This window comes from Rhinatrema bivittatum, chromosome 9 (assembly GCF_901001135.1).
Source record: "Rhinatrema bivittatum chromosome 9, aRhiBiv1.1, whole genome shotgun sequence".
NCBI classification, from domain to species: Eukaryota; Metazoa; Chordata; class Amphibia; order Gymnophiona; family Rhinatrematidae; genus Rhinatrema; species Rhinatrema bivittatum.
Window position 1 is genome coordinate 163,830,780 of NC_042623.1, and position 12,627 is coordinate 163,843,406.

Consider the following 12,627-nt stretch of genomic DNA (forward strand, 5'->3'; position numbering starts at 1 on the left):
TGCAGGAAGGTGGCTGGCCTGGACTGGGGTGTTGCGTCCAGTGAGTCTACAGTCCAGCCAATGTAGTGACAGTTGTTTACAGGGCACTCTTCTGAGCCTGGCCAATAGATTTCAATGTTGTGTAATGGCTAGCCTTCCCTCCCAGGACTTGTGGTCACTCCTTCCATAGGGCTCTCATGCTTTTGAGCCCAAACAGCAGGAGTCAGGCTTAAGAACCAAACTCAAATTTTCCACAAAGCAGAACACATTGCCGCTATTGCAACTTTGAACTATTTTGATATGCTACATTGATATGGATTTATTTGATGATTCTTAAAAATTGTTAAGTAGGCAAAAAATTATGATGGGGCAAATCTTCACAGAACAGAGCTAAAAATTTCTTTAGTAGCACTGCCATGTGGAAGGTCCCTAGGTCAATTCTGAGTTGGGTATTGTGTGCTCCAGGTCAGTTGGGACTGGGGATGCTGGGTGATAATGTTCAGAGCATCTGAGGGTGGAGTCATGGTCATCACTCAAGGGTGACACCTAGTGGTCAGATTTAGGGCCCATGATTGTAATTCCAGAAGGAGCCCTGATGCAAGGCTCCCAGCCCAGGACCATCACGGCAATGACCAGGCTAGATATATTAGGGGAGGCGATATAAAACAGAGGAAGGGAAATCCCTGGGTACCGTAGTTGTGAAAAAAGGCTCATGGTACCAGTGTCCAAGCCCTGGTTCCAGTTTATGTATTAAATTTATTTAATACATTTATTATCTGCTTTTCTTGACACTGCTGTACAAAACAATTTATAAAGAAGCAGGAGGAAAGTGTCAGGCCTCGTCCAAAAAAGAAACTTCCTTTAAGCCATCTTCAGTACAATGCAGTATGAGAAAAAAAGATTGCTACAGTTACTTGTCTATTTAAGAAGACCTGGATTTTGCAGCAAAAAGGCTCTAATAATTAGATCTAAATACTTGTCCGAATATAAAATATGATGATAATATAGTTAATGAAAACACTTTAGGGATGATACTAAATTTAAATTCTGGATGAAAAACTAGAGGCTTTAATCACATTTATTTTAAAAGCACAATTATTGCATCATGAGGTAGAAAGTCCTGAGCTTTCAAATTGTTTTATTAAATAAAAAAAAAAATCTCTTTCAAAAGTCAATTACATTTTTTTGCAATTATCTAGCATACCAAACCCTAGAAAGTGGATACCCTGAGAAGAGGTTTAGACAGCGGGAACAGCTATGTTCTTCTTTCAATGGACATCTCCTCAGCCTTTGATACTCTGGATAATGACAAATTATTGCAACGGCTAAGAGATTATGGCATCGTTGCTTCAGTACAGCAATCCTGTTGGTCACCTGTGAAAACAGGAGTTCCACAAGGATCAGCTTTCCCAGCTGTGTTGTTTAATGTTTATCTGGCACCGATAAGCAAAATCTTGGCTGATTTTTGTGAGGATTATAAAATATATGCTGACGACATACAATTTTATATCTGCGTTCAATCTTCATGGCCTGACACTATCGAGCTACTTCAAAATCTGTATGCTGCTGTCAAAAATTGGCTATTTTATAACAAACTAGCCCTTAATATGGCCAAAACTGAATTTATCTTGATCCAAAGGACATACTGATTCGATACTTGTATAAACCGACCTGATTCGATACTTGTATAAACCGACCTGATTCGATACTTGTATAAACCGACCTGATTCGATACTTGTATTGAGAATGTCGGTATATAAAAATCCGAAATAAATAAATAAATACTGCAGCCCTCAGTGATAACAATCAATGACGCTATCTTTATGATTTATCCTTGATTTAGAAGCATCGGAGTTTGGATTGACTCAAACCTGGCCTTCCGTTCTCACATCAAAACCATAATACAATCTGGGGTTTTTAAATTGAGTCCTATGTAGTTTGAAAAAGCTTCTAGATCAATCTAACTTCCAGATAATTGTTCAGACATATATTTTGCCACTTTTAGACTATTTCAATGCCATCTATATTAATCTTCCTGCATCAGTTCTGAAGCTGTTGCAGCTGATTCAGAACTTAAACGCCCAACTAATCTCCGGTAAGACTTGTGGAGAGCACTTCACAACGATAGTAAGAGATCTCTATTGGCTTCCAACTTTGTACTGAATTCAGTACAAAGTCATGATACTTCTTCATGGTTCAATGCTGTGCTGAGATTGTATTACCTGATACGGATGTTAAGATCCTATCAGAGAGGTTTTTTGGATGTTCCCTTAGTTAAACAAGCTCGCCTTGCGGACACAAGAGACAGTGCCTTCTCAGTAGCTGCATGGACGCTGTGGAATTTACTCCCAGCAGAGTTGCATTTGGCAGATTGTATAAAATCTTTTAAGGCAATGTTGAAAACATATTTCTTTAAACAGGCCTACATATGAGAGAAGTGATGCCCCTCAGGTTATTTTTTTATGCGGGCTTTGTTTCTTGGGTAGTTGATGATGTTTTATGAGTTAAGACTTGTTGATGCTATGCAGGTCTGGATTTTATCTTGTGTTTTATGTTTATGTAGTGCTGAAAAATTAGCTTCATGTAAATTGTAATCAAATATGTTCTTTTGTACATTGCTTAGAGCTATGGCAGTAGTGATTAAGACATTTTAATAAAGATAAAAAAAGATAAAGATGTTTCTTTATTCCATTGGTGCACTGCATACAGACTCTGACTGGTTGCTGTTTCCAATTCATTTTTTGTCTGCATTTTTCTATTTATACTTTATAGTCTCTTTATTCTGTATTTAGTGAGGATTTCTTTGGTTCTGCATGTGTGAATGAGGTACTAAGTAGTTTGTCTGTAGGTTTCTTTGGCACAGTGATATTCACTCCCAGCCCTCAAAGGCTGCCAACAGGTCGGGTTTCCAGGATATCCCTAATGAATATGCATGAGAAGATTTGCATGTGCACTGCCTCTATTGTATGCAAATCTATCTCATGCATATTCATTAGTGATATCCTGACAACCTGACCTGTTGGCAGCCCTCAAGGGCTGGAAGTGAATACCACTGCACCACTGCTGTTGCAGCTGGCTTTTTTCTGTTTTCCTTAATTGGAGGTATATTGGTGTTTTAGGGCCTGGTCTAATATTTATAGTGTTGCCTTTTCATAGTGGGTTATTGCTGTTTGAGCACTAGCAGTTAGTGCTGTTTTTTATGGGAAGTTTACTATATTGTAATGGCAATTCAGGTTACTGATGACTTTCTAAGGACCATGCTCACACTCAACACGTTACAATAGGCCTAATATTATATGGGTTCTAAGTGTCTTTTTTTGCTTTTCTTTCAGGGTTTTTGGTTGGTACCACAACAGTACATGTATTCATGTATTATAAAATACCTGCTGTTATAAGTGATTTTTTCCCTTATTAGACTGTACTTTAAATGTCCTTTTTTATGTAAAATCTGTTATTATAAATGCATAGTTTTTAATTATCCGTGGAAAGGGCTGTGTGTGTGGGGGGGAGGGGGACAGCGCTGTATGGTTCGCCTAGGTCCCCTAATATTTTTACACAGCACTGTTAGTAGAATTTAACCTTAGCACCTGGCATATATGAAAAGTAATATATAATAGCAAAGTAGATGTTGACAGATAGGGATCATTTGGCATGCCCAGTCTGCCCAGGTCCCCTGCTTACGTTTCTGTAAGGATATCTCCCAGCTGTCAGCCTGCAGCCCATACTATAACATTTCATGTATTTATTTATTTTTTAGGCTTTTATATACCAGTGTTTGGACTTACCATCACATCGGTTTACAGACATTTCAAAAGATAGAAACACAAATTTCAACAATATAAAACAATAATAGAGGTCAATAAAATCATAGGACTCAGCAATGTGCCACCTCTTCCTGATTACGTCTGAGAATGCTTTAAACCCTTGTTGCTGTTTGATGTTGGTTGACCTTGCCTCCACTTCTTGAGAGATTAATGCAGCAGAATCACCACAAAGTTAGCCTCATCTTCTCCCCCCTTTTCACCCTCTGTTGTTCCAGGTCATTGAGCAGATAGATTTCCATAATTTAATCCAATACCCTTTCTCCTTGTCATTCCTACTGCCCTTCGCCTGTTCTCACCACCGCCCTCAGTATCTGCTCCATGTGTGATTAAATTCTGTCACTGTTTTGTTATTGTTACATCTGGAGTTTGGCTATTCCAGGCAGATACCACTTTTGCAGTGAAGAAGTATCTCCCTATATTTCCTCTGAGCTGACACTCTTCCAACTTCACATCATGAACCTTTGTCCTTGAGTTTCTTTTCTTTTATAAAAATGCTTCCTTCTTGTCCTTTACTGAAACTGGCTAATTATTTGAGTATTTCTATCATATTCTGCCTTTCAAGCTCTCTTCCAGTGGGATCCTTAAGGATCTCTATTTAGGGTTGTATTATAGACCCTTTACCTTCACTCTTCTCTGAATTGCTTCCAGCCTCAGTATATTTACAGAGGTTTAAGGGCCTATTAGCTAAAGTGTGTTAATGCTTTAATGCTCAAGTCAATATTAATTCGCTTGTGTTAATATTAATGCAAAATTTCCTAGAATGCAAGAGATTCTTAAATAAGCTGCATCACATGCAAATTGTTACGTTCACCGGCATGCAGGCTGCCCCTGCGAAACGGCTCACTCACCCAGCAGTGCCAACACCAGGTCCCCAGACTGGCCATGCGGATGCTGCCGCTTCTTCTGCCTACCGTTATGCCCCTAGGCGTGCACATTTAAAGGGCCTGTGGTGGGAAAGGGTCAACAACGCTCCTGGATGACGTCACCTGCCTAGCCCTATAAAGGGCCTCTGCTCACTCTCACTCACAGCCTCAGCAATGGGTCGCCTGCCTAGCAGAGTGAGTTGCTGCTCTGTCATCTCTTCAGCCTTGCTCAACCTTGTCTTCATCTCTTCAGCCTTGTCTTCGACTCTTCAGCCTTGCCCAGCCTGTCTTTGTCTCTTCAAGTCTTGCCAAGCCTGCCTTTACCTATCCTGCCTCACCCCAGCTACCCCAGCTCTACCCAAGGATGAATTACTGGTATTGACCTCAGCCTGGATTCTTGTTACCCTTGTCTGCTGCCTACCACTGATCGTAGCTTGGGCTCTCGTTACCTCTGCCTGTTGCCTGCCACTGATCATAGCCTGGCCTCTTGTTATCTTTGCCTGCCGCTCCGACTCCAACCTCAGCTTGACCTGGATCTTCTCTTCTGCCTGCATCCCAGAGACTGCCTCCTAAGACTTGCTGGCCCCCGAAACCAAAGGCTCAACCCAAGGGGGAATAGGTTGGTACAGGCAAAGCTCCAGTTCAGTCTCTGCACCGTCTGCTCCACCAGTTGTCAGTGAGGACCTACAGAGCCTCCCTTGTAGGTGGCATGAACCTCACCCCAATACAAGGATAAGAACATACAAATGTATGCTAAGCAACCCATTAATTTTCTTATGTATATGCAGTTAGTGCAAGTTGCATTAACAAACATGATTTGCATTTACCATCAGGACTTAACTATACCTGTGTGCTTGCTGAGATGACTCGTATAGCCCTCTTCCTCTGAGACAACAAGTAGGTCCCCCACAGATACCAAGGATTTCCTTCCACCTTCCCTCTATTTCTCTGAGTCACATCAAAGGTCCTCCTGGTGATCCGAAGATCTCTTCCCACTTCCAACTCCAGAATCAGCATGAAAGGTCCCCAGATGTTTGGAGTAGGAGAGAGCATCCTTCCATCCTGTCCCACTGATACCACAAAATAGCACCCAGTGATTTGATGCACTACTTACATTAAGTCATCAGGTGCTATTATGACTATCCGTGGGATAGGACCCAGAAGCACTACCATCTGTTCCCAGCATACATTTGGAACAGCTTTGAAGAGGCAGGTAGGGTGGGGACAGTGGGGGTGGATCAGCTATGCAGGGAGTCTTTTATGCTGACTGGGAGAGGGGGTCTTCAGTATCATTGGTGAAGGGCCTCCTTGCTGTTTCAAGAGTGTGGAGGGATGTTTGGGCTCACAGGATGTCCTTGATGTGACTGGTTGAGGGGAGAAACTTTGAGCTTGTGGAGAGCCTCAGTGCTCTCTTGTGCAGGGGTGGGGTGCAGCTGCAAGCAACATGGCTAAGTAAATAGCTCCCCTAGTCTCCAGAACTGAACATAGTACCCAGAGTGGGATCTCACTAGTGACTTAACCAAGGCAATATTACTTCCTTTTTTTCTGCCGGTGTCAGCAATACCTCTCCTTAGGCACTCAAACATGCTGTTAGCGGTCCCTGATGCTTTATTACTCTGATAAGCAACCTATAGGTCATTCTAGATAATGATTCCTCCTAGTCTTTCATCTGTTTGGCAGTTTTCAGATATCGTCTTCCCAGTTAATAAAGAGCTGATAGATTTGTGTACACTCAGTACATAATATTATACTTTTTTGCACTGAAGTACATCTTCTAAGCTTGTAATTGTTGCAATTTTTTCAAGTTTCTTTTCATTTTCTTATTCCTCTTAATTACAAATTTGTGTGTCATCTGCAGATGGTCACATTGTTCCCTCTCATCCCTCTGCAATGTTACTAATAAAGATATCGAAAAGGGCAAGCCCTAACACGGAGCTCTGAGGTACCTCACTTGTCGCTTTACCTTACCAGGACAGATTGCACTGAAGTGACCACCACTCCATAACTTAACAGCTTTTTCCACCTCTGTCCATATTCAGCACCACTTAAGCCGGATATGTTTCGACTTATCCAGACAAGTGGTAGCAGCTGCCACGTAGCCAAATAACTACTTATCTGGCTAAACAGTTAGCTAGGTAAGTGGTGGCCAGTGCCAGGGTGTAACTGGGAGGAGCTGAGTTAGCCGGATATGTTAATCCAGCTAACTAGCTTAGCAGGTTAGCGGCTGAATATGGACCTCATACTGACTAGATTGTTTAATAGTCTACAGTATGGAACAGCGTCAAAAGTTCAGGTAGATCATAGCCATTGCTCCTCCTTGATCTGCTTCTTTTGCCACCTCATTAAAGAAAGCACAATGCACGCCAGAAAATAAAAATCTTAGGGCCAGATTTAAAGACTGGCCCAAAGTTGCATAACACTCTTGCATATGTTTTAGTGGACAGAATTTTACATAGCCTACTCGGCATCCCCCAGCCGCCATTCTTTTGAAAAAAGGTCTTGTGGGGATGCCGAGTAGGCTATGTAAATTGATTTCCCGATGCGGGCATTTACACGCTGAAACATGGGCCCGGGTCATTTGGGCATTGTAGCTTGACCACAGCTTTCTTTATGGGGTTACTTCGGGTTCTCTTGATCTAAGTATATTCAGTTTTGTGTTATTTGTTTGAGAGTTTCCTCTTGAGCTAAGTATATTCAGTTTTGTGTTTTTTGAGAGTTTCCTCTTGAGCTAAGTATATTTAGTTTTGTATGTTTTTGAGAGTTGATGCATGTTTTTAGAACCAACAAATTAGGCAGCTTTGCGTGCCTAATATCTGACACTGGTTTGCAGCCATTGCGAGGCAAGAGATGGTAGATTGCATTATGGCACTTCACTAGTATCTGATGCTGTGTTCATTTTGGCAAATTTCCTATGAATGATGTGACTATTGTATTATATGTTTTGTGAAACCTGTTTTCTAATTTGTAAGTTATACTTCAGGTTCTTGCTCAGTATTTTGTTTGTGCAAAAAAATAAGGGGACATCTTTTATATATAATATAATTTTTATGTCTGTCTTTTATTTCCATACATCAACGAGACTAACATGGCAACCACCCTACTTCATCTTATGTTAAATGTGAAATCATGGTTAAATGAAGACTGGAATGTTACATACACATGAAATAATATAATATTCAAGCACAGGTATGCTAGCAATATGCAACCTAAAACAGCCGACAGCTTCAAGGATGATGTTCATAGGGTTGAGCGCAGCTGTGCCTGAACCAAAAATAGTTATTGATCATTTTTCTGTACTGCTGATTGGACTGGATTACTATGTCACAACAAAATGAACAAAATGGAGCTCTGTTAGAGATAAAATTATTTAAAAAATATATTTACTTTATGATGTAGGTTTCAAATTTAGCTTAGTTATCTATGTGACGCAAAGTCTTATTTGTTTGGTTCTTAACATGGTTAATAAAAAATGAAAGGACTTCAGTGAATAAAATAAAATTTGATAAAATATATATACACAGGTTTTGTGTTGATATATTGCTTACTGTGAGAAATACCTGTGTTTAGAACCCTTCATGTGTGAATATTTGACCTTCAGTGAATACACCATAACACTTAGCAAATGCATTATACCCACAATTTTCCATACAAAGAGTACATTGAGATCTGGAATAGTCCAGCCAAGCTAAAAGCAGCTATAGGGGCTGGCTGGGTGGCTCAGTGACAACATCGTGCACTGCCATGAAGAGGACCTGGCTTCAATGATTGAGCCAGGACTCTGTTCCCCAGGCTGACCAGGGAGTATTTGCTATCATTGTCCAGGAACACCCACTGGCCAGACTCAGGGTCAATAATTACACATTATGGAAAGAGCCTTGGTGCATGGTCCCTGGCTGTGTACTGTTGCTGCAATGTTAGGGTTAAAAGTAAGTGGGAGGGGATATAAATTGAAAAAAATAGGGGGCAGTTACTCATGAAGGCTCGTGGTGCTATAGCCCAACAACAAGACCGGTACCAGTTGATCTGAAGTCCAACAAAACAGGTTGAATCTGCAGGACCAAAAAAGAGATAGTTAAATAAAACATCTATGAACTTTATAAAAATGAACCTTGAACCATAATAGATGGTATATTATAGAAACCAGGATTTCTAACTGTAAAATTTGCATCATAGAGGTTTAAGTTCCCTGTAAGATTATGTCTAGACTCCTCAAAACAAATATGCAGGCTGAAATAATTAACAGACAGGTTAATCAAGCTAAAGCCAGCTGTAAAGATCAGATCCACATGTTGCAGGTAAGACAAGTTAGCAAAAAGCTACAGAGCAGGCTAGAGGTGGAGACCAGGAATTGTCCAATAAGGACTCAATTCTGTTTCCTGTGTAGTTGAAGTAACACCAGGTACAGTTATGGTATTGACTTATTGATCAACATGCATGATCCCAAGCCAAAGAGTAGTATTCGTACAATTAATGAACTTGATGAAGTGACTCATATTTTATTCATTGCTTAGGGAGAGGTTTCCTCACCTCAAGGCAGTACTGTAACAGGCACAGTGCCAACATTAGATTCCAAGATTATGTGCTCCGAGTCCTGACTTGCTTCTAGTTGCTTAACCATCATCTGAGAGGCATTACCTTGCTAGGATGAGAAAATCACCTCTGAGATGCAGCTTCTAGTTCTTGATTTATTTGTAATAATTCTTGTTACAATGGACTTAATGAGACATATGGGCCCATATAATTAATTATTTATTGGTTAAACCTATGTTGTAGCTGAAGGTGGGAAAAACCTGCTGATTTTGCTGGAGACACAGATATATTAAGTGGACTTTCAGGTGCTAAGAATGCCAAATATACCAGCAAAATGCAGAAAAAGACCTCAGTCTTTGAAGGTAAACTATCTGGCCTGGAGCAACTGATAGAGGTGAAGGAGGATAAGCGTCATGGACTTTGGGTTTATTGGGCGGGCAATTACTAAAAAATTGTCTTGTTTGAGTGTCTCAACTAGATTTTAGGATCTATGGAGCAGGGGCTATATCTGTTTTATGTGTCTGTAGAGTACTGCCTAGGCCTGGTAGCGCTGTAGAAATGTTAAATACATAGCAGCAGTAGCAGTAGGAATTAAAAAGTTTGATGAGGGATACAGTTGCCACCTGATCCAGCAAAATCTGACAAGCTGACCCAGTCTTGCATTTACCTCATTACACTTGTAGTCAGTCCTGCTGTTCTTGTTATATGGTTTGGTACTGTAACTGTGTTTTGCCCCTTAGGTTCCTCTTGGACCTGGAGCAGCGGATGGAAGAGAACATTGTGATCTCAGATGTGTGCGACATCATCTATCAGCATGCAGCTAATCATTTTGGAGTTTACATCACCTACGTCTGCAACCAAACCTATCAGGAGAGAACATACAGAAAGCTGCTGTAAGTTCCTACAAAACAGATTCCCACCGAATATAAGACCCGAGAGGTGGGCCGCGAACGAGCGACATGGACCTTAAAAGGTTGCAAAGTATGCACGTATATACCGGTGTACGCATCAAAAATAAGATGGCGAAGCACGGGCGATCCAGGGCAGGGCCAACAGTTACGCATGTAACTCCGTACTTTAAAGCTGGAGATGACGACACGCGTCGGCTTGTTATCCGCATATAACTTTACTGCTGCTCCAGATGAGGAGCGAGTCTATGGATTTCGAGTTTTAGGGCTTACACGCAGGGTAAGGGGTGTGGGTCAGCCTGGGAGCATGCATGATGAAGAACCAGAGGGGGGGTCTGGAAGACCTCAGTATTAACTGGGCAAGTTGGTAGACTAATTGGAAAAACTGGGTTGCCCCTTATGTGAGCATGTTTTAAAATCCACCTACATACATGTGTAAAATCCAACAAAGTCCTATGGAAGACGCATACGCTAGCTATGCTCGAGTAACCTCTTATAATTAGGAGCGTAGTTACGCGCGGTTGGTATATGTTAAAGCACACGAGCGCAAGTGCACGCACGATTTTAAATTCTAGCATATTTTTGCTTGTTCGCTGATACGTAAGTGCATGGGCGCACACAGTGTTCGTTTTAAAATTAGTCTGTAACTGTTTTATTTGTTCCCTAAGAATCTAACTTCTTTCCATCCCTTCATTCTCTATCCCTCCTTCTTCCTAATTCTGTTTTTCTGTTTTTCTGTTTTTACCTTTCCTCTTCTCGCTTAGTCTTTTGTTCTTGCTCAGTACTTACTCAACATCAAATTGGCATGACAATTTATAGCAAAATGAAGTTAGTACATCCTGTACCTTCCTCTAATTCACTAGTACCTGATGAAATCTGGTAGGCTGTGCACCCCTATGAGAGAGTTTTATCGTGGCTAGTTGAAAAGAAAATGCACGCACCTGGGAAAACTGCAAATATAAATGTTATCTAAATGTAGAAATTGTTGGTTAGTTTAGAACAAGTAGGGGATGTAACAATCAATAAGTAACCATGCAGACTAGGTCTTCATAATGAGTGTGTTGGCGTTACCTTGGTTATTTGGTACAGAGCATATGCAGACCTTTTCCTTTGCAGATCTCTAGCAAGCTCCGCTGGAAGGCCTCTCCCTAAGGGTTCGGAGCTGTGTTCCCACAGGCTTACATGTTCACACTCTCGTTCATAAATGTTCATCCTCTAGTGTTGAGGAGTCCCCCTCTCATTATGCTGGTTTCTCTTCCGTAACAATGGCTTCTGCTCCGTGGTATTGGAGTTTATTCGTCTCCCTCCACCTGCAGGTCCAGGGCTACACTCCTCAAAGTCACTGATCCCTCCCCACCCACCCCCGTCAGTAAAAAAGGCATCATCACTGCACCACTCCTCTTTCTGTAAGAATATAAAACAACACTATTAGTAAAGTCCTTTGTTTAACACACTGCCTTCTACATTATGTTTACATGGTAGCATGAATCAGCACATAGTATTAATATTTCTGTTCTTTACACTAAAAAAACTAAGGGGGACATATTGAAAAGCCATTTAGATGGATAACAGGAAAGTTATCCATCTAAATGTCTTACTTGCATTTTTAAAATGCTTACTGGGCTAAATTTTAGCCAGGTAAGTCAGGGTGTTTTGGGGAAGAGCTGAGTTAGCTGGCTAACTCTAGATGGGCCGTAGGTAGGTCTAAAGTTAGCCAGATACCACATATCCAGCTAACTGTAACTTATCTGTATATATTTAGTGCTGCAGCCACATCACTGAATATCCTGGTTAAGTTAGCAGGATATGGGTATCTAACTAACAGGGCTAGATTCATCAAACTATTGCACGTGATAGGAAGAGGGGCATGTTTTATGGTAATAGCTTATTTATCACAAAATGCACTATCTTAGCACAGGTATTACTGCAGAGTGTGGTAACTTTTTCACACTTTGTGGTAAGTGCCACAATTGTTGTAATTCCTACCTACAATCACTGAGTGAGTGAGTGAGTGAGTGAGTGAGAAGAGAGAGAGAGAACTCCTAGCTATAAGGTGCTCATAGTAGGTATTTATACCTCTATTGGAGGCCCACCTAGTTACTCGAGGTGAGGTTTAGGTATTAGTGTAGGGGTTAGGGGCCACTTTGACATTCAGAGTGAGACGTTCGAACAGAACAGTGCACTCTTGTAAAGATTTGATGTCCTTCGGAGTGAGGAAACTCAACCAGAGATGAGATTTGTACAATGTTCTCTCAACCTAGCTGATGTCATCCCGCCTAGCGTCGAGCCGGTAAACGGCGCCATTCCACCAGGCGTCGCGCACCAAAGGGGCACTCCCCTTTGTGCACCCCTTCGTGCAACCCATTGTGCCTCCTTTTCATTTTTAAACTTCTATGTTTCTTCCTCTTTTGTTTTATCTTTCTCCATGTTTTTCTTAGTTTTTATCCCTTCTTAACAATTTCCTTGTTATAAATGTTCAATGTGTTAGACAAAGGAAACATTTTGCCTGCATCTTCTGTTTGA

The 12,627-nt window shown here is 41.1% G+C and overlaps 1 protein-coding gene across 5 annotated transcripts in view; it reads left to right on the forward strand.

The window, feature by feature from the left end:
* NGEF (neuronal guanine nucleotide exchange factor) overlaps window positions 1-12,627 on the forward strand; it is a 245,957-nt gene that overhangs the window by 129,830 nt on the left and 103,500 nt on the right. For all 5 annotated transcript variants that reach the window (XM_029616712.1, XM_029616714.1, XM_029616713.1 and 2 more), the window contains one exon: window positions 9,937-10,089. In XM_029616712.1, the coding sequence (XP_029472572.1) occupies window positions 9,937-10,089 (153 nt within the window). The remainder of the gene's footprint in view (window positions 1-9,936; window positions 10,090-12,627) is intronic.